The sequence below is a fragment of the Dromiciops gliroides genome, chromosome 3 (assembly GCF_019393635.1).
Source record: "Dromiciops gliroides isolate mDroGli1 chromosome 3, mDroGli1.pri, whole genome shotgun sequence".
In the NCBI taxonomy this organism is placed as follows: domain Eukaryota; kingdom Metazoa; phylum Chordata; class Mammalia; order Microbiotheria; family Microbiotheriidae; genus Dromiciops; species Dromiciops gliroides.
Genome location: NC_057863.1, coordinates 181,323,463 through 181,346,462, shown reverse-complemented (window position 1 = coordinate 181,346,462; position 23,000 = coordinate 181,323,463). Strand labels below are relative to the sequence as shown.

Below are 23,000 nucleotides of genomic sequence, written 5' to 3'. Positions count from 1 at the left end.
CTTAAGAGAGAGAGAGAGAGAGAGAGAGTGTGTGTGTGTGTGTGTGTGTGTGTGTGTGTGTGTGTGTGTGTGTGTGTGTGTGTATACCTGAAAGGAGATTAGATTTATCTGGGTTTTTTTGGGGGGGGTGAGGAAGGTGCCAGGAACAGTGGGTGAAGGTAAGACAAATCCCCCTTATCTCAGGAAGAACTTTGTAATAAATCAGACTGGCCAGTAGAATCAACTACCATGAGAAAGTAATGATTTTCCCCTTCATGGTTGCCTTTATGTAGTGGAGATTCCCTTTTGTGTTTGGGTTCGACTAGATAGCCCTGATTCTGTGACTTTACCTAGAAGATAGATACAAGAAAACTTAGATGCAGCAGGGGGCAGCTAGGTGGCGCAGTGGATAAAGCACTGGCCCTGGATTCAGGAGTACTCCAGTTCAAATCTGGCCTCAGACACTTTGACACTCAATAGTTATGTGACCCTGGGCAAGTCACTGAACCCTCATTGCCCTGCAAAGAGAGAGAGAGAGAGAGAGAGAGAGAGAGAGAGAGAGAGAGAAGATGCAGCAGGGTTCAAAGGAAGATAAGGAAAAGCCCCATGACCAAGTTGACTTGTATTGGGGATCTCTTCCTACTCTTCTCACTTGCACTAGATCACTTAATCAGTTGATCTTTGGTTACGATAGGCGATGGGAATATAGATGATGTGTCCACCCAGGATATTACTAAATATAAGCCGCCTTTTAATTTTTTCCTCTAGATCAGAAGTTCTTAACCTTTTTAAGGGAACTGTTCAAAGTAATAAACATTTTTATTTATACCTTTGAGTTCCAATTTTTATCCCTCCTTCCCCTCTCTCCCCCTCCCTGAGGTGGTACGCAATCAGATATAGGTTATACATGTACGATTATGTAAAACATTACCATATAAGTAATTTTGTATAAGAAAATTTGAATAAAAGAAAAAAATAAAAAATAAAGTGAAAATAGCACGCTTCAGTCTATGTTCCCTCAATATCAGTTCTTTCTCTGGAAGTGGATAGTATGTTTTATCATTAGTCCTTTGAGATTGTCTTGGATCGTTGTATTGTTGAGAATAGTTAAAGTCATTCACAGTTCTTCTAACAATATTGCTGTTTCTGTGCACAACATTCCCTTAGTTTTGCCCACTTTACTGTACCTTAGTTCATAAAATTCATTCTGGTCCTTTCTGAAATTATTCTGCCTGTCATTTCTTATAGCATAATAATATTCTATCACCATCATATACCACAACTTGTTTAGTCATTCCTGAATTGATGGGTATTCCTTTGATTTTCAATTCTTAGCCACCACAAAAAGAGCTGATCTAAATATTTTTGTAAAAATAGGTCTTTTTCTCTTTTTTGGGATGTCTTTGGGATATAAATCTAGCAGTGCTATTGCTGGATCAAGGGGTATGCAAGTTCTATAGCCCTTTGAACATAGTTCCAAATTGCTCTCCAGAATGGTAGGATCTTTTCACAACTCCACCAACAGTAGATTAGCATCCCAGCTTTCCCACATCCCTTCCAACATCCAATATTTTCCATTTTTGTTATATTTGTCACTCTGATAGGTGTGAGGTAATAACTTCAGAGTTGTTTTAATTTGCATTTCTCTTATCAATACTGTTGGTTTTTTTTCCAAGAATGTATTTCCCAAGACTTGACTATTCTCAACAATACAGTGATCCAAGACAATCTGAAAGGACTATTGATGAAGCATACTATCCACTTCCAAAGAAAGAATTGATTAATGGAATAGACTGAAGCATGCTATTTTTCACTTTGATTTTTTTTCTTTTAATCAAATTTTCTTGTACAAAAGGATAAATATGGTAATGTTTTACATAATCATACATGTATAACCCATATCTGATTGCTTGCTGCCTCAAGGAGGAGAGAAAGGATGGAGGGAAGGAGGGATGAATTTGGAACCCAAAGCTATAAATAAAAATGTTTATTACAAAAAAAAAAGAAAAAATATTTTTCTTACTTTATAAAAGCCAGTGGGGTTAAGTAGATGGAATTTTGATTTGAAGACTGCTGGACTTTATTCGTGCTCTGTATCATTTGTAAATTATATACTTACAAAATGATATTCTTGTATAGATTATTATATGGAGCAAAAAAGTATTTTACTAACATTTTTTCTAGGGAAGGTATTGGCCCCTTTTTGAGGGAAAAAAATGAAAAAAAAATTCCAGTATACAGACATTAATGCTTTAAATGCTTTTTTTTCCTTTTCAGAAGTCAATGAAAGGATTCCTTTTTGCTAAGCTATATTATGAAGCTAAAGAATATGATCTTGCTAAAAGGTAAAGTAACATTTTTATAAAATATGAGAACATTTTAAGTTTTCACAAAAGATGCCTGTTCATATTTTAACTCCTTTACTTTATCTGTTAAATCAAAGTATAACTAATATTAGCATATCCATGAACATTTTCTTAGATTGTTAAAGATTCAGTGTGCTTTCTTTTAACCTTCATCTCCCTTACTTAGGAAGAATTAATGTTAGCAGTGATGACCTTGAGGTATTGGAAGTTCCCCCAGGGCCTCCAAATCATTGACAAATTATTATATATTTTTTGTATTCTAATTTTTGAAAATTCATACTCTATATAGCACATATGATTACCTGTATAAGTCAAAATTTCTATTCCTAAATGGTTTTGAATAGATTGGATTTTATTATTGATTGATTTACTAAAATGTAATGATTATAAACATCTCAGTGTATCAAAATTTAGTGCATTTACAGTGAAAAACAATGATTTAAAATTGACCATTGCAATAACTATTCTCGATAAATTCAGCTACATTTTATATGTTTATATTTGGTTGTAGTCTTAGAAAAATCTTTTCCATAGGTAATTTCAATTATTTTTGCTCTACTGCTAGTAGAGGTATAGTTAATAACAAGTGGTAGATAACATTGATTGGAATGGACATAACTGATCTAGGAATTCACCCAGAGAAACCACTTTGTAAGATTCAGCTCTTTAGACCTGCCATCCTGCCCCATGCTCTACCTTTTGGTTGTTCCCATTATTGTGCTAGTGACTGTCACATATCACTTTGATGTTAAAAAATCAGATTAAAACACAGCTAAACTCTTAAGACCTACTAAAGTAGAATTTCTACATACTTTGCTGCATCATGCCTGGTCATTGTTTTGGTTTAAATAACGTTCTCTTCCAATTTATTTTGGACTAGTGTAAAATAAAATCATGAATTTTTTTTTTCTTTCTTTTCTTTTTTTGTGGGACAATGAGGGTTAAGTGACTTGCCCATTTGAACTCAGATCCCCTTGAATTCAGGGCTGGTGCTTTATTCACTGCCCCACCTAGCTGCCCCTAAAGTCATGTATTTTAAGGCACCATAGTGCAGATATGCCTCAGTTACAACTTAAACACTGTAGAACAAGGTTTCTGAACCAAGGGCCTATGAACATGGTTGGGAGGGTGGGGAATCACATCTTTATTTTCACTAACCTCAGACTAAAAGTTCGCATTTCCTTCATTAAAAACAAACCAAGGGGTGGCTAGGTGGCGCAGTGGATAGAGCACCGGCCCTGGAGTCAGGAATACCTGAGTTCAAATTTGGCCTCAGACACTTAACACTTACTAGCTGTGTGACCCTGGGCAAGTCACTTAACCCCAATTGCCTCACTAAAAAACAAACAACCAAAAAACCCGAAAACAAACCAAGGGGGCAGCTAGGTGGCGCAGTGGATAAAGCACCGGCCCTGGATTCAGAAGGACCTGGGTTCAAATCCAGCCTCCGACACGTGACACTTGCTGGCTGTGTGACCCTGGGCAAGTCACTTAACCCCCATTGCCCGGCAAAAAAAAACCCCAAAACAAAAAAAACCCCTCATTATTCTGGGAAGGGGTTTATAGGATTTAACAGACTCCCAAATGGGTCCATGACACAGAGACTTGATTTAGAACATGGTAGAGAACCAAGAATTAAGTGGGAGGAGAACCAGTGAGCCTCAGATTTAGCTATAAATGAAATTGGAAAGGCTCTCCACATCTGATGCCTTTTAAAATTTTCTTTTATAAAGGTTTTTTTGATATCTTTCTTTTTAAAAAAAATTTATTTTCCAAAATATATGTAAAAACAAATTTCACAAATGAATTTATGTTATCTTTCATATTTTCATTCGTGAACATAGTCTTCCCCCTTTCCCTTTGAACCACCCCTTATAAACAATAACAAAGAAAGGGACATTTTCTTTTTTCTCTCTCTTTCTCTCTTGGGGGCAGTGACAGTTATGTGACTTGCCTAGGGTCATGGCTAGTAAGTGTCAAGTGTCTGAGGCCGGAATTGAACTCAGGTCCTCCTGAGTACCACTGTGCCATCTAGCTGCCCCACCTGTTGATTCTTTTTTCTTGGAAGCTTTAGATATAGGGGCCCTGACATTGACATCTTCCTCTGAGGGTGCACCTCAATCTTCCTTGTCATTAAAGAAACTTTCTATAGTCCTCACCTTTCTCTGTCTGCTCATCTTGCCTTTCTTTTACTTGACTTTTAGCTCCTTAAAGTGGGGCCCTGTTTCCAGGCTGCAGTATCCCAAGCTCCAGAAGTCCCAGTTGGTATGACTTAAGGAGGATCAGGTTCTTCACTTGCCTAGCCTGTTCCCTAGTCCGTAGATGACCCCAGACCAACTTGCTAATCAACCAGCTTTATGTGTTGTGGTTGTCAGCTCTGATGAGCCTGTGCCCTCCCCCACCTGGGCCACTGCTCCTATCTCCTGGTTCCCAGAAGGGGTGAAAAAACCCCAAGTTCTGCCTCAGCACCAGCATAGACCCCTGTAGTCTCCCCCTGCCCAGGGCTCAGCCCACTCACCAGACCGTGAGCTTAGTTCCAGATGACACTGGCACTTCAGCTGATTCAGAGGCTCTAGGGGTCTCCTTCTCTGGTGAGACCTTCCTGGGACTGGATCTGTGTCAGGGTGACTGTGGGCTTGGGCTCGACTCCTATCTCAGCACAGCAGCTCCCTCCTTCTGACCTTCCAAGCCGTTATTGGTTAGAAGATGATTTCAGCACATTCTTGTATGGGTTTTGCTGCTCCATGAATTGTCCTATGGCATTATTTGGTTGTTTTTTGGAGCAATCGTGTCATGAATTCAAGAGCTCACTGCCTTTCCTCCACCATCTGTTGATTCTTAAATGTAGTTCTAATAAATTTGGATATTTGATTTGTAGAAGAGACAACATGGTATAATGTAAAGAACAATGTACTATGTGACAAAAGACTTGGCTTCAAGTTCTGACTCCAGCCTTTGCTGGTTGCGTGTCCATGAAGAAGTTAGTTAACCCTCCTGAGCCAAAGTTGTTCCATTTGTAAAAGTTTACCCCTTAGGTCTGAGCTGAATTCTCATGGATAGAAGGGAAATCTTGGAGTTAAAATGGGTAAATCTTAGAAACTGATTGGGCACAGATACCAGTGGGAGGATAAATTTATTTCCATCCTGATTGATGGGTACTTTAACAGAAACAGCGAAATCAAGAGAAGGAACTCTTTTTCAGGTGAAGATGAGTTTGGTTTTGGATTTGTTGTGTGAGGTGCTCCAGTAGGTCAACCAGGTCTTGAAATTAAGTAGGCATTTGAAATTTCAGCACTATCATACAGGACAGAACCTGGGATAAGAGGAGTAAGGGAAGGTTGAGGAAGAAATAATCTTCAAGGCATAGTTTGTCATATAGATAAATCCCTCCCATGCTTCCTATACATTTCTTGTAACAAAGTATAAAAAAAGAAGAGGGAGGGAAAAGGCAGTTCAACAACCAGCTCATTGACCAAATTTGAAAGTATATAATGACTAGGACTAGAAGACACTCAGATTGAGACTAGATGATATCTTACATTTTAATGGTGAGGGAATTGAGTCAGGGAAATGAGAAGTGACTTCTAAGGTTGCACTCTTTCAACCTCACAATACAGCCATAATTGCCACATTATATAGAAAATCTCCATGGTTCCAAACCTCTAATTCTGTCAGAATCCTTGGTCAAGATATTAAATCCGTCTTTAGTTTAAACTTAAAATATATTGAGATAGTCACTTTTATTCATTGAGTCTTCATTCCAGTTTGATATCTCTATGATCAATCAGAACCTTGGCCTTTGATGTAACTTTCATATTGTCTAAGAATACTGGGTCATATATACATGTACATATACATATATGTATATATTCTCATGCAAATTAAGGAATGGCCTAATACCCTGTGGTTGAGTGTTTTTTCTATTTATGTACAGTTGCTTTTCTGATTCTGCTGTTTTAAGTAGTTACTTAGCTTTTTTTTTCCCTTTGAAGGAATGTACAAAACAGTTTATAGCAATTTATAATAGTTAGCTCTATAATTTTTAAAATATGACACTCACATGAACTCCTAAGAGACAGCATACATTCCAAAAGGCATTTCAAGATCCTGATTAATTTTGGAGTTCAGACTAATGAAGAGGGAAGGGAAAAATGTGAAGAAAAAAATCTTTTTGTTTTTTTCATTTTTAGCATTGGGTTAAAAGGTTTGGTAGGTGAGTTTGAAACTAATAAGAATTTTGCATTATTTGTGGGTTTTGATTTTATAAGCTATTCATATCATCCATCACAAATAATTTTGAATTAGAGGTGTTGTTCACTCAGTTGAGTATTGCGGTAACCAAGAGGTAAATGTTGAAATGTACTAGGTTAGTAGTAAATTTTTTTGTTCCAAGTAAATTAGAAACTGTTCTGTTGAGTTTTATAGTTTAGAGTTGCATTAAATCCACATATTGTAAAAGCCTCTTTAACTTCAAGGTTTGAATTATTTCATAGATATATATCTACTTACCTTAATGTACAAGAGAGAGATCCCAAAGCACACAAGTTTCTGGGTCTTCTCTATGAAGCTGAGGGAAACATTGACAAAGCCGTTGGATGTTACAAGGTGGGTAACAAGTGTGATTAGAATGTGAATTCTATACCAGTATGTCATTCTCTGTTATACTAATATACCACTACTATTTTTATTAATAATATTAACATGCTACTTTTGTGGGAGCTGTAGTTAGAGGCAGCATGATGTAGTCCATAGAACCTTGGAATCAGGTTCTGTCTCTAATTCGAATGAGCTGTGTTGTAAACCATTGAATGTCTTAAGGCTCCAGGCAACTCTTTAAAATGGAAATTCCCTAAATCGTTGAAATCACAGGTCTGGAAGAAAATCATACACATATTTTGAAAAGCTTTACCACCATTTATAAAAATGAAAGATATTTCTAAAAACAGTGAATAAATAAAATTATTGTTGAGTTTTATTTTTTATATATATATCGGTTTAGTTGATAAGCCATAACAGGTTGTTAAAACTGTCTTTAAATTCTTTTGGTATAAAGTATGACATTGTTAAGATTTGTCTAGACATATATTTTTGTGATAGTTATAAAATTCAGTCCTTTTGTGTGGATAAAGATATTCTTCATTTTAAACATTAAACAAAAGTGCAAAATACTGCTTTTTAAAGATATCTGTTTTATTATTTGCATTTCAAACTTAACTGATTTCACTAATTTTGAAGTGCCATTTTCCTAGGATTATCTTACTACAATTATTTACCCAGGATTCAGTGAATTCATAAATTGTTTCCTTATATATATATATGCTTCAGCATTATTAATTCATTTGTTAATGTTCTTTTTTTTTTTATTGCCAGCGTTCAGTAGAATTAAACCCAACACAAAAAGATCTTGTGCTCAAGATTGCAGAATTGTTGTGTGAAAATGATGCTACTGATGGAAGGGCAAAATACTGGGTTGAAAGAGCTTCTAAGCTTTTCCCTGGGAATCCTACAATCTATAGGTTGAAGGTAAAAATCTTGGTTTTTAATTAAGTGAAAATTATACAGTTTTTTAATTCTTAAATTAAATACCCCAAACAAACCATTTCCATATATGTAGTAGGATAGAAACATTGCATATGAAATCATGAATCTAATTTCATACTGTTTGCTTTTAGAAATGTATGTATACAAACATACATATATATTCCACATACTGCTTTCAAAGTTATTCTGCTTGTCTACGCTTCCTTCTGAAGTTAGTTCTGTTCTATTTGGGGCATTAAAAATGTTTCAGTGGTCCTCTTTTTTTATGGCAACAGTGTTATAAACCTCTCACTTCTAAGAGAAGGGAAATAGAAATCCTTCCACAAATAAGTACAATGCAATAAAATGGTTCCACAGAGGGGCCACATCCAAAAATGTATGTTTGTTTTTGCACCTTGACTCCATCTGCATCGGCATTATTCTGATGAAAAAGCATTAATTTCTTCGATCAGAGTTCTTAAGACTTTCAGAGTTGTTTTTTTCCTTAACAATGTTATCTGTCTATATAAATTGTTCCCCTGGTTCTGCTCACTTTGCATCAATTTATGTTTCCCATGATTCCCATAAATCATTTCTTTTGTCATTTTTTTTACAGGACAATATTCCGTTAATTGATGTACCACATCTTGTTTAGTCCTTCTTTATTTGTTCTTTTCCTTTTAATCTCCCTCTTTATTATCAGGGAGTTTGTTTTCCTTTTGACTATTCCCTCTCTGGTATTAGCTTTCTCATTTACTTCCCCTTTCCATATACCTTCTTGTTTCTTGGTTGGATTTCATATGTTTCCACACCAAACTGTGTGTGTTTAGCCTTCCTTTGTCCTATTTAGATAAGAGTGAGATTTATCTGATACTCCCCTCTTCTTTCCTCCATATTTGTATGTTCTCCCCTTACACTTCAATTATGAGAAATAGAAACCTTTCTAGAGTAGTGTATTCCTTTTACTTTCCTTTCTCTTTCCCCCTTTTTAAACCCTTGAAACAAAAATGATCCATCCCCAGGTCCTATATTTTTCTTCTCTAACTTTCCCAATACTATTTTGAAGACATTCAGGTAATAAAAGTGTATTTCTTAGTTCCTTCCAGTTGCTCAAATTTTTTTTTTTGGTGTGATGGTTAAAATAATTACAATAGACAAGTTTTGGGTAAGTTTATTAATCTGTTTTTAAATTTCTAACAGTAAGGGATTGACCAAGCATCTCCTTAGCTTCTTGTGGTCCCAAGAGAGCATATGGCTACCTGTCCAAGTTTTTTATCCCTTTTCAATAAGAGGCGGGTGTATGGCCATCTCTTTCAAGACCAAAGACCCCCTCCTCATGGTTGGGTTCATATACCCTTCCACTGTAGGAGGTCCATCACACAGCAAACAAATCTCATTGGTTGACATGATTTGAAGGTGGGTTATATTAAAATTAAGTCCAAGTATGATATCAGAGAAAGGAATGCAAGACCCCCACTCAAGCTAGTCAGAGGAAAATTGTTTCTTCTAGGTATGGTTTAATTTCATCCTTAAGTCCTTGGGCTATGTATACAGCAGAATCAGTCTCCACCCAAGACTCCTTTGTGAGCTTGAGTCTGGTTTGACCTAGGTGAATCTTACTTTCAGGGAGAATTCAGACCTTGAGTGGGAGAGGGACAAAGGACTAAGAAAGTGCAGATCCCTGGATTCCCCAAGATATTGATATTGCCCAGGGTCACACAGCTAGTAAGTGTTAAGTGTCTGAGGCTAGATTTGAACTCAGGTACTCCTGAATCCAGGGCCAGTGCTCTATCCACTGCTCCATCTAGCTGTCCTGATATTGATTATTATTTTTTTTTTTAAAGCAATGGGGGTTAAGTGACTTGCCCAGGGTCACACAGCTAGTAAGTGTCAAGTGTCTGAGGCCGGATTTGAACTCAGGTACTCCTGAATCCAGGGCCGGTGCTTTAACCACTGCGCCATCTAGCTTCCCCCTGATATTGATTATTAATAATTATTTCTCACATCGGTTACCTTGATTCTTTTTTTTTTTTTTTTAAGTGAGGCAATTGGGGTTAAGCGACTTGCCCAGGGTCACACAGCTAGTAAGTGTTAAGTGTCTGAGGCCGGATTTGAACTCAGGTGCTCCTGACTCCAGGGCTGGTGCTCTATCCACTGCGCCATCTAGCTGCCCACCTTGATTCTTTTTGCTTATATTTTGAAATTTTTGTTTTGCTCTGGTCTTTTCATCAGTAATGCTTAGAAATCCTCTGTTCCATTAAATGTCCATTTTCCCCTCTGTAGATTTATTCTCAGCTTTGCAGAGTAAGTTATTTCAAGTTGTAAGCCTGTATCTTTGATTTTTGTATTCTTTTTTTTAGTGAGGCAGTTGGGGTTAAGTGACTTGTCCAGGGTCACACAGCTAGTAAGTGTTAAGTGTCTGAGGCCGGATTTGAACTCAGGTACTCCTGACTCCAGGGCCGGTGCTCTATCCACTGTGCCACCTAGCTGCCTGGATCTTTGTATTCTAAAATTTCATCTCATTTATAACAGAAGCAGCCAGGTCTTGTGTGATCCTTGCTTTGATACAATGGTACTTGAACTTCTTCACACATAGTATGTGCTCATTTGATTTGTCTGCTTGCAAGGTGTGTGTGTGTGCGCGCGTGCGCGTGCATATATACTTTGAAGCCCTGAATTTTGGCAATGGTAATCCTGAATTACCTTTTGGGGTTTCTTTCAGGATGTGATCAGGGGATTCTTCCTATTTTCACTTCACTGTTGGTTTTTATTTTTATTTTTTTTTTAAGTGAGGCAATTTGGGTTAAGTGACTTGCCCAGGGTCACACAGCTAGTAAGTGTTAGGTGTCTGAGCCCCGATTTGAACTCAGGTACTCCTGACTCCAGGGCCGGTGCTCTATCTACTGCGCCACCTAGCTGCCCCACACCATTGGTTTTTAATAGATAGTTCTAATAGGTTCTCAGGAAGTCTATTATTCTTAAAATTATTTCTCCTTGTCCTGTAGTGGATGTCTTATGTTCTTTTTTCCTTAATCTTTTGATATTTTTGTAGTATTTCATGGGATAATTTACTTCAATTTGGTATGTTCCAATTTTTAGGGAGTCTGCAACTTGAATAAAGTTTAACACTTTCTTATAAATTATTCTTCCAATCTTTCCTCTAGGACCTTGTACTTCGATTTTTTATCTTTTGCTTTATTTTTTCTAGGGATTCATATAGTCTTGTGGAAAATACATTTCCTTTTTCAAATATCTGCTTGAACTGTTATGGCATTATTCACTATAAGTTGAATTTTTGGGCCTCTTCATCTAATAATAATTTTTTATAGTTGTCATTGTTTTCTTTGGTTACTCATCTCTTCATTCTTACTTCCTAAACTGTGACTTTGTGCCATGGATAGGATCACTCTCCTGCTGCACTTGTTTGGCCTTAACCAGGGTCAGTTGAGTTCCTGTGACCATCACCTCTTGGAGTTAGCCCCTTCAGCTAGCTCCATCCTTGCCCTTGAATCTTTGAGGTTAAGAGTTCTGCATCTTCAGGGTCCTCTGTTATCTCAGAACCAAGTGCTGGGGATTTTGTAGACCAGGACATTCTGGTCTAAGCAGTAATCATGCCTGGACTAATGTGGTGCTATTCCTGGTGTTCTTTAAGGTCCATATTCTGGGTTTCCTTCTGCTCTGGGTTTCTGGGGGAGATACCCACTTCTGCTGTTTCTGGATACGGAGCCTAGCAACCAATATGTTCTATGTCTAGTTGCACTGGAAGGCTTTCAGTTTGTATGCACTGGTGCTGGCTTTGTAGGTCACCTTCCCTATTTATTTTATTTAATCGACTTTTTTGTGCATTTCTTGGGTGAAAAAAATTACTGTAGTTCTCATTGGATTTCTTGATATCATTATTTGGCCTGGTACAATTTTTAGGTTTTACCTAAAGTAGATATTTGGGAACTGGGGTAATTGCTCCATTTAGACAGTCATTTGGAAATTGGAGCTATTTCTAATTTGGGGGGGCTAAAGTAAAAAATGTAGCACTCATTTTTAGGAACTGAGGGTAGAAATAGAATAGCTCCCTAGTAACTGGCATAAATGTGTTTATTTACAACAAAAGGTATCTTTAATACTTTCAATTAAAAAAACATTAGTGAACACCTACTATGTGCCACCCTACATTGTGCTAGGTGCTTGTGATATAAAGAAAAAGTAAAACAACTCTTATTCTAATGTTCTATCAGGGCTTCTATCAGTCTATCAGGAAAGAAAATGTATACACATGTATAGAACAATTTACAAAATAAATACAAGATAGTTTAGGGAGGGGAGGGCACTAGGTATTTAGGAATTAATAAAGGTTTCACATAAAAGGTCATGCTTAAACTAAATCATGATAAAAATAATGGATTTATTTACATTTGGAAGTAAGGAGGGAGAGTATTCCAGGCATGGAATATAGCCAGTGCAAACAGCAAGAAGGTCAGATTGGTTATAATGTAGAATGTGGGAAGGGCATTAATAAATATAAGGAGTCTAGATAGGTTGGAGCCTTATTGTGGAGGGTTTTAAATGCCAAACGGAGAAATTTATTTTGAGGGTAGGCACTGTTGCATTTTTATATTTGTAGCCTTAGAACAGTGTTGCACATAGACATTTAAATGGTTGTTGATTGATTGGTAAACTTGAATGTGTTTGGAATTGATTCTAAGTTGAATATATAAATTTTAATAGGAGCAGCTTTTAGACTGTAAAGGTGAAGATGGATGGAATCAGCTTTTTGACTTGATTCAGTCAGAGCTTTATGCAAGACCTGATGATGTATATGTGAACATCCGATTAGTAGAGCTGTACAGGTCAAATAAGAGACTGAAAGATGCGGTGGCACACTGCTGTGAGGCAGAGAGAAATCTCGCCTTGAGAACAAGCTTGGAATGGTATTCATGTGTTGTAAGGACACTTAAGGTAGGTAGAAGCCCATTCTATACTTTTGTGTGTGGGGGGGGGGGGAGAGCACATGACACCACTTTTCCCATTTTATTTATTATGCTCAAAGAGGCATCTGTGTCTCATACTTTAATAGTACTTTAATTCTGTTTTCCACATGTAAAATTCTTGATAACAAATAAATGGCATTATTGATATTCATTTTACATACACAGGGCAGTTCTCAATACCATTCATTCAATAAATATTTCTGTCATTTTTGTGTGAAGCATTATGCCAGGCTCTCTGTAAGCTATTTATTTGTCCAAGATGAGTAGTGGTTTACATGGTTTGAGTAATTAAGAATATGATGAATTTATTTCACCTTATTCGAGGAAAAACTGGAATAGGAAAAGTGATATTTTTGAAGTTTTACTTATATCATTATAGTTTCATTGGGACATTTGCTATTATGTAGCAAAGGACAACACAAAGTAAACAAATCCCTAAATAATTAAATCACTAAATTGAATGATGTTATATTAAATTCATTTTATTTCTACCCAATAGGAGTATCTGGAATCTTTACAGAGTTTGGAGGCCAATAAAAGCAACTGGCGAACAACCAATAAAGACTTACTTTTGGCCTATGCCAATCTTATGCTTCTTACGCTTTCTACTAGAGATGTACAAGAAAGTAGAGAATTGCTGGAAAGGTATGATAGTTATAAGGAAAGCAATTAAGTCTAAATTACATTTTATATTTTACAGAGCAGCTCACTGTTTAGTTAGTTTAACTAAATTTTTTTTTTTTGGTGGGACAATGAGGGTTAAGTGACTTGCCCAGGGTCACACAGCTAGTAAGTCTCAAGTGTCTGAGGCTGAATTTGAACTTGGGTCCTCTTGAATCCAGGGCTGGTATTTTATCCACTGCACTGCCTAGCTGTCCCATCAACTAATCTTTTTTCCAAAATGTTTGTTCATATGCTGTGCCTAGAGGATTATTGTAACTGATGTAATATGATGAAAATTCTTATTTACCAATTCCCTGTAACAGTGTGAAAATTTTATTTTGCATAATTTAGTCTCTGAGATGCTTCTGCTTTAGTTTCGAAAAGAACAAAAATAAATACACAAACCTATGTTGTGTTAATATTTTATTATAGCATGCTTGAGAAATGAGGAATTTGAAAATAGACATGTTATGGGAAAGTGAATTAGGTCCTAAACTTGGAACCAAGAGACCTTGGGTTTTAATTGCACTTGAAAGACTTAGTAATTGTTGGATCATGAGCAAGTGCTGTAATTTATCAGAACCTAACTTTGATTAAATAATGCTTACAAAATTAGCTTCCAAAAAAAAAAAATTAAAAAAAAGGGGCAGCTAGATGGCGCAGTGGATAAAGCACTGGCCCTGGATTCAGAAGTACCTGAGTTCAAATCCGGCCTCGGACACTTAACACTTACTAGCTGTGTGACCCTGGGCAAGTCATTTAACCCCAATTGCCTCACCAAAAAAAAAAATTAAAAAAAAATTAGCTTCCTCACAAGTTTGTGAAGAAAATCCTTTTGAATCTTCAAAGCATTATATAAATATGGATTGCTTCTTAATAATATTATTATATTTCCTGTCTATGTGTGGGATTTTCTTTCCATCTAAGTCTGGTATTAACTGAATAAATGCATAACATATTTTTGTACTTTTAAATGAACCTTAAAGGATGGTTATTTCACTGACATAATTAGGCATTCTTGGTATTGCACAAGGGTACTTAATGGCTTTTATTTTCATATTTTGAACAAAAATATTTACAAACCATATGTTTTCCCAGGTTTTCTAAAACTGGTTTTAACAATTTATCCCTTAATTCAATATTGTTAGTAAATCACTAAACAAACAAAAACTTAGAGTGAACTAAAATTTTACTATAGTCACAATGTAACATGTTGATTTGTTGATTTACATAAGTTAAAAGTTTGACAAATAAAGGTAATTTGATAAATAAAGGTAATTATTCAAAAAGGGGAGAAGAGAATACATCTTTTCAGAAAAAAAAAAAGGATGTTAATTTCTCTTGAAAAATGTCCATAAGCTGCTTTGTTAAAGGCTCTTTCCAGTAGAGCTGGCCTTTTCAACTGAAGTTGATTTCAGTTATCAGATTATTTTTTTTTTATATGACCTGGGCAAGTCTTTTCACCTCAAGCAGCTCCCTGGGATGGGTCTACTAAGTCATGGATAGGTTGCTGACAACATTGGTGGAAGGAATTCCCACACTGGGAGTAGCTCATACTCATATATTCTAGTTCCTTCATGTTCATGTTCCTTTGCCTAAAGACAGTTATCACAGACACTTATCTATAGTACTGTAAAGGAATTTCTTGTTGCTCCTTAGATTTGTTACTAATTTTAAAGTATAACCTATTAGTTCCCCAGGGAGCAATTGCCCAGCCTGTTAGTAGGCCTTTACAAAATTAGCTGGGCCTTTGCTTTTCTGTACTTGAAATCTTTTTCAGCTTGGTAGGACTTAGCAGAATTCCACTGCTGCTGGTGCTGCTTTGGAGAGCCCAGCATCACATAAGCCAGGATGAAGTTGGGTAGGGTTAGTGTAGAATAGGGATTAATGGAGAGTGTGATGGTTTGGGTGATCGGCACTAGAATTGAGTTTTGTTTGAGTGTGTGTGTGTGTGTATGCGCGCCTGCCTGTGCCTGTGTGCATGTCTGTTCTGAGAATTCATAACACCTTAAACTAAATGATGAATGCATTATTAAAAGACTTGAAGGGATTGAAAGGCAATTGAATGCCCCCCTTCCCCCAATCTGCTCTCTGTCCTTTCTCTAGGTTAAGGATGGACAGCCTTGCTTTTGTGCAGAACCACCATCCTTAAGGAGCATTTTTTTTTAGTTTTCTAGTAGATTCTTGTTTTTCAGGTGGTTTGCAATAAACTGTTTTCCCCAGTAGCTGAGCCTTACTGTAGGGTTCAGCTTTTTGGGGGTAGGACTTTAGGATGTGAGCAAAATAAGAGTTGTTTCAAATACGTATTTACATAAACAGAACGGTTGGTAGCATTTACAGATCATAGATCTAGCTCTGCAATCTGGCTCTGGGATTCAACCCCCTTCTTTTACAGATTAGGAAATGGGCCCCAGGGAGCCTAAGCAAACTTGGCCCAAGATCATACAGATTGAGTCGAGTGATGATTGTCAGTATTGTTCTTCATCTTCAAAAGCAAAATGTGTGTGGTTGGGTTATATGGTAATTTATAAAAACTTATGATAAGGATAATCATAATTTGATTTACATCCTTATTTGAAGGATTCTTTTGCCCCAATTATTTTTTTGCTGGGAGGGGGAATTTGACAAACACCAATAAAAAACATTTCTACATACAAAATTAGTAAAATAATTTCTTTTAAAAAATGGAACCTATAAACATATAAATGTTTCTTTGAAAAAGCATAAATTAAATTTAATGTAGTAATATCAGAATTACTCTGCTGGTGTGTGTCCCTGTCTGAACCTGGTTGGTTTGTTTTTTTTAATGTTTCACTTTTCCTTTTTTTGGTGGTGGTGGTGGTGGTGATGGGGTGGGGTGTATCATTTAACCTATTCCCACAACCTCCCCCTCCCCTGAGGATTATTTCTTTACTATTACTTTTTTTTTTTTTTTTTTTTTGGTGGGGCAATGGGGGTTAAGCGACTTGCCCAGGGTCACATAGCTAGTAAGTGTCAAGTGTCTGAGGCCGGATTTGAACTCAGGTACTCCTGACTCCAGGGCCGGTGCTTTATCCACTGTGCCACCTAGCCGCCCCATACTATTACTTTTAAAAAAAATACCTTTACATTTTGTTGTGAAATAAGTTATCCATTTTATATCAAAGATGTGGGTTATGAACTCAGTTCAGTAACCTTTGACTGCTATTCTTTGCAATATTTTTGTGTTGTAGTTTTGATGATGCACTTCAGTCTGTGAAATCTTTTATGAGTGGAAATGATGAGCTATCAATTACTTTCCTTGAAATGAAAGGTCACTTCTACATGCATGCTGGTACTCTGCTTTTGAAAATGGCTCAGCACAGTGAGGTACAATGGAGAGCTCTGTCTGAATTGGCAGCCTTATGCTATCTTATAGCATTTCAGGTAAGCAGCTTCCAGTTTAATTAGGTATATATTTCACCCAGTTGATCTTCATATTTGTAGCATTCCATGTAAATATCCTTGTTGTGCCTCATGGTAAGGTTCAATAAAGGAATAGCCAGACTTAGAAAAAAGAGATAACTTAGGAATTAATTATTAGTATTTCCCCTTGACAAAAATATTACCTTCATAGTTTCTTTAAGTAGAGAGCTCGTGTAGGGTATTTCAAATATAGTTAAAAACTAGGAGTGGAGCCAAGATTGCAGAGTAGAGACAGCAACCCAACATTTTCCTCTAAACAACTGTGAAATAGTACATCAAATCTAATTCTAGAGCATCGTAGCTGACAAAAGGTTGGGGTGAGGCATTTTTTCAGCCCAAGATAATTTAGGAGGTCCGTAGGAAAGGTCTGTGATACTGGGGTGGATGTCGCCTGGAGGGCTTGTGGCAGTAACATCAGTGGTGGGCCTTGGAGGTGACTGCAGTAGTTGCAGCAGCAACAATGGGAACTCTCAGCCAGTAAGGCTAAGTAGTTTTTGACAACTGGTCAAAAAGAGATTATAGGGAACCCTGAGCTTACTGACACAAGACACAGGACAAGGCATTGTTTGACAACTCCATTCATATGACCATATGCAGTTCTGGGTTGCAGTTTCAGGGCACAGAGGAATACTTGTGGTCAGTCATAAAGGGAATAGAGGCCCTAGTTGCAATTTTAGGGCAGAGAAAAGCATTATTGCTTGCAACTGTAAAGTAGCAGGGCCCCTTCTTGAGTAATGATGGGAGTGCAGACCAGGAAAGCAGTGACCACATCACACCCAGAATAATAGCACCTTCGAAGCGCCCAAAAGTGGCAAATCCCCAGAACAAGTTCAGAAAACAGGAGTACGAAAAAGCCTCAAGCTTGGAACGGTGCTTCCCTACTCCCAGGTGAACAGAGCCAAACTTTAACATAAACTTAAGTCAAGAAATAGGCTAGAAAAATGAGCAGCCAAAGGGACTGGGAGGATCAAGACAAAATCTCAGAATAAGACAACAGTGTGAAAACAGCTATAAGCAAATCCTTAAAGGGGGGGTGTGGGGTGTGAATGTTAATTGGACCCAAGCCCAACAAGAATTCCTGAGTTAAATCGATAAGAATGGTAGGGGAAAATTGGGAAAAGAAATGAAAGTGATACTAGAAAATTATGAAAAGACAACAACTTTGTAAAAGAGGCATGAAAAATACTAAAGAAAATAACACCTTAAAAAGCAGAATTGGCTTAATAGTAAAAAAAAAAAAGGTACAAAAGCTCATAGAAAAAAATAATTCCTTAAAAATTAGAATTGGGCAAGTGCAAGCTCCATGAGACATTGAGAAACAAAGACAAAAGAAAAAAAACTTTTCAGGACTTCACTGTCTAATACTTATTTGCTCAATCTTGATGATTAAATGTAAAGACTGAAAAATAACTTCAGTCTTCAGTGACCCATGATTTCATAACTATAAATTAATCCCTTAAATATGCACAGATTTTAAAATTCTCTGTGAAGTAAGATTGGAGGGATGACATTGAAAAATTCATTAATCTGTTGGTCAGCCACTTTGAAATTGTCAAGGTTGATCCAACATTGGTCATATAATTGAAACCTATTCTGGTAGAAGTTCTCAAAACCTCTCCTATGTTGGCATCGTTTTTATTTTATTTTGTTTATTTTTAATTTTAATTTTTCTTTGCGGGGCAGTGAGGGTTAAGTGACTTGCCTAGGGTCACACAGCTATTAAGTATCAAGTGTTTGAAGTCAGATTTGAACTCAGGTCCTCTTGAATCCAGGGCCAGTGTTTTATCCACTGTGCCATGAAACATTGAGGGACATGGTTGGAGGAAGTTGGGTAGTTTCTATTTCTGTAAGTATGGCCTCTGGAAATCTTGACTTGGTGAAGCATAGGGAAGTTGGTTTTAGATTAACAGGAAAAATAATGGATTTTTTGTTTTTTACTTGTAATTTAGGTATCTCATTTCTGTTTAACTTATGAACTATAAGTGAATGAATAACTTTTAAGCAAGTTTGTAGATAAAATTTCTCATTTCTCCTTATATTATTTTTTCATACCTGTATCTTAAGTGATCTTAGAGGTTTAATAGTTAAAGACTGACTGATCCAGGAATGCTTATCTTTGAGTATGGTCTGTTCAAAGCTAGGGTAATGAAACCTAGGGATTTTTTTGTGTGTTTCTTTGAGGGGGAATGTAACTGGAATTGAGTGGTTTTACTAGAAGATAAGAGGCATTCAACTAACTTGGACTATGAATAGCTTCATAAATTTGTGAAAGATACACTTTACAGTTAGAAAAGCCACAGCCACTTCGACATCAGAATTGCTGCTTTTCCCCCCCTTATATCATTGAATTTGCTATCTACCTCCAGAGAGAGAATGGATGAACTCTGAGTGCAAATTGAAGCATATTATTTTCACTCTTTGTATTTTTCCTGCCTCTTATTTATTTTTTGTAGCATAGCTAGTATGGAAATATGTTTGCATGACTTCGTATGTATAATAAGTATTGTATTTCTTGTCTTCTCAGGCGGTGGCAGAGAGGCTGGAGGTAGAGAATTTGAAATTGAAAATAAAAATATTTTTAAAGAAATAGTTTCCTCCTGCTTTTCTATTTCTAGCTATTTGAATTTTTTGTCCGTTAACAACTTCTGACTTAATTTTAATTAGTTGGGACATAATAAACTAGGGGATGGTTATTAGACTTGTGGTTTCCTGGTTTTAGGGAACTCCCTTTACCTAAGCAGACAGGAAGACCTTTCTGGGCAAGTTAGTGTTTAGGAGTTACCCAGAGCCCTGAAAGGTAAGTGACTGGGCCAACGTCAATGGCCAGTATGAGTTAAACTTGAATCCATCTTTTCGTGGCCCTAAGGCCAGGTCTCTGTTTAGTATGCCATTCTGTGTAGTAATTTGTTTATAAAGGGGGTGGTAGGAACATTTAAAAAAATGGTATTTATGCTGCTAAAGTCTGCCTGCAACGTTTTATTTAAATGGTTCACTTTTTCCAGGAACATTTGTAACTGAAGTTGGTGAAAATGAATTCCTTAGAGATATTTTTAATATATTTTTCGTTGTTCTGTATTTTTAGGATAGACATTGTATTTCAATATAATGTGTAGTCAAATTTCAGAAACTTAGTGTGTCTTTATTTTTTTTATCTGTACTCATAGTACATTATTATATACCACATTTTATCTTCAACCTGTGAATTGTCTTACTGAAGAAAATGTGTATTATTTTAACTTCTAATATTTTCATTAGGTTCCAAGGCCAAAGACTAAATTAATAAAAGGAGAAAATGCTGGACAAAATTTGTTGGAAATAATGGCCTATGATCGTCTGAGCCAGACTGGTAATAGCAGAGTTTTGTTGATCTTCTAGTTTACTAATGTGATAGGATACAATATACAGCTATAATGCAAGATAGTTGCCAGGGAGAAGTATGCATAAAATGCTTTGAGATTCATAGATTGAGATTTAAAATTGGATATTAGATCATAAATCTCCCCTCTTTAACCTTTCCCTTAATTTATCTCCCAGACTAGTAAATGGAAGAAGCTTCTGGTTTTCTAGATAGAGCTTTTATTGTATGGTAGTCACAAGGTGATGTTGATTAGAAGGATAGGAAAGTAGAAACACAATACAAATCGTCTTAAGTCTAGGCTTAGTCTATATTCTGTATAAAACTCCACCTTTGGGGAGAGAGAGACTGTCTGTGCAGCACAGTCAGGAGACCAGCAGAGCAGGATCTCAATCTATTCATAGATTGAAATCTTTCATTCAGCAAACATTTGAAAACCTTTTGCATACAAGGCACACAGTTGTGTGTGGGATACAAGTAGGTAATATTATTTTATGCAAAGGAGCTTATAGTCTGGTAGGAAAGAGAAGAAATATACACAGATAATAATGAAAGGCTACAACTGCTGTATGAATGGTAAACTTTATGTCCCAAAGAACAGCAGGAGGATTCTCTGCCATTTGACTAGTTAAGTATGTCTTCTTTAGCTACTTGGCTTTTTTCCTAAGTTCTATACTTGAAACTTTTCCTTTCAGTCCTGAAAATAAAGTGGTACTATTCTATCATTTTCTTTTCTTTCCTTTTCTTTTTTTTATTGGTGGGGCAATGAGGGTTAAGTGACTTGTCCAAGGTCACACAGCTAGTGTCAAGTGTCTGAGGCTGAATTTGAATTCAGGTCTTCCTGAATCCAGGGCTAGTGCTGTATCTACTGCGCCACCTAGCTGCCCCTCTATTCTGTCATTTTCAATTATTTTCTTACTCTTTGTTTTTGATATGTTAGTATACGTATTCAAGTACTGTCAAACATTTAACACTATAAAACATTGTTCTAACTTTGGAACTTAGAGCCAAATGAAAAATAAAATCTTATTATTGACTATTATACCTTATTTGAATGAAGATATCAGGGGAAATGTAAGGAAATATGACATGCCTAAACTCTTGATTTGTGTGAATAATTGTATAACATATCTATTACAGGACATATGCTGCTAAATTTAAGTCGTGGCAAGCAAGATTTCTTAAAAGAGGTTGTGGAATCATTTGCCAATAAGAGTGGACAGTCTGCCTTATATGATGCCTTGTTCGATAGCCAGTCACCTAAAGAGAAATCATTCTTGGGTAGTGATGATATCAGAAATATTAGCATACAAACCCCAGAACCTGAAGAACTGGCTAGATATGATATTGGTAAGATATAGTAAAAAAACACTTAAGTAATGTTTGCATGTTAGAAGCATCATGATATACTACAAGGGCTCTTGGAATTTGTAAACTTTAAAAAAATGTTTTGATAATTTACAGTACATTTGCTTTGCTTTGTAATCATATGTATGTTGTTTTATACATTAAAAAATGCTGGACAAAATTTCCCAGACTGCCAAATAGGAATCTGTGATGCAAAGAATTTGAAGTACCTTGATATAGTGGAAAGATGTTTTTGGAGTTGGTACCCTGGCTCTGTATGGTCTTGGCTAAGTCATTTAACCTCTTCTCAGGTTCCTTCTCTGCCACATGCATATAATTCTCTTTTTATACCCACCTCACCCATAGTTATTTTGAAAAAAAAAGCCTCTATATAAACTGAAGCCCAAATATAAAAATTGTTATTTTAGTGTTGTCTCCTTCATCCTGTACTTGATTTTTAGATAATGTACATTAACTACCTTTTATGTAAATTTCCCATTTCATCTTGTTTAGATTTTGATCATTTAATCTTTCAGTATCATTTTTCTATCAAGTCATTTGGCTTTTACTAGTGGTCTTTTGGGTTTCCATTGGTTTAAAGGAATAAACATTGTTTCCTGGTTATTCAGTATTTTTTTTTTGTTTGGGATATTGATGGAATGATGATATGATCAAACAATTTTTAAAGCTTTAATGAGATAGAAAATCTGTCTTCATAGGGAATATAAGCATTTGGTTGAAGTAAACACTTTTCTGAAATATATTTAAGGGAGAGTCTTTGGAAATTAAAATCAATGGACTGCAAGCAAAACGGATTCAAATTCTAAAAATGGTGTGTGTGGGTTTTCCACTTAAGATTATTATTTGCCTTCATAGGGGCCATTCGAGCACATAATGGTAGCCTTCAGCACCTCACTTGGCTTGGATTACAGTGGAACTCATTGTCTACCTTACCTGCCATCCGAAAATGGCTAAAACAGCTTTTTCATCATTTGCCACAAGAAACCTCAAGACTTGAAACTAATGCTCCTGAGTCAATTTGTTTATTAGATCTTGAAGTAAGTAAAAATTTAAAGAATCAAATTAGAGTTGGAAAGGTTCTCTTTAACTTTAAAATAATTTTTCTTTTTAAAAATGAAAACAGGTATTTCTACTTGGAGTCATATTTACCAGCCACTTACAATTACAAGAGAAATCCAGTTTTCACTACAATTCACATCAACCTCCGTGCTTGCCACTACCAGTATGCAAACAGCTTTGTACAGACCGACAAAAATCCTGGTGGGATGCGGCTTATAATCTTATTCACAGAAAAGCAGTGTAAGTACTAACTCCCAAAAC

At 36.3% G+C, this 23,000-nt stretch overlaps 1 protein-coding gene across 1 annotated transcript in view; it reads left to right on the top strand.

Annotated features, from left to right (window-relative positions):
- RANBP2 (RAN binding protein 2) overlaps positions 1-23,000 on the top strand; it is an 86,664-nt gene that overhangs the window by 25,124 nt on the left and 38,540 nt on the right. Inside the window, exons 2-11 of the mRNA XM_043998379.1 lie at positions 2,257-2,324; positions 6,839-6,950; positions 7,716-7,868; positions 12,588-12,818; positions 13,350-13,495; positions 16,726-16,918; positions 20,213-20,303; positions 21,453-21,662; positions 22,536-22,717; positions 22,804-22,979. Of these exons, the coding sequence (XP_043854314.1) occupies positions 2,257-2,324; positions 6,839-6,950; positions 7,716-7,868; positions 12,588-12,818; positions 13,350-13,495; positions 16,726-16,918; positions 20,213-20,303; positions 21,453-21,662; positions 22,536-22,717; positions 22,804-22,979 (1,562 nt within the window). The remainder of the gene's footprint in view (positions 1-2,256; positions 2,325-6,838; positions 6,951-7,715; positions 7,869-12,587; positions 12,819-13,349; positions 13,496-16,725; positions 16,919-20,212; positions 20,304-21,452; positions 21,663-22,535; positions 22,718-22,803; positions 22,980-23,000) is intronic.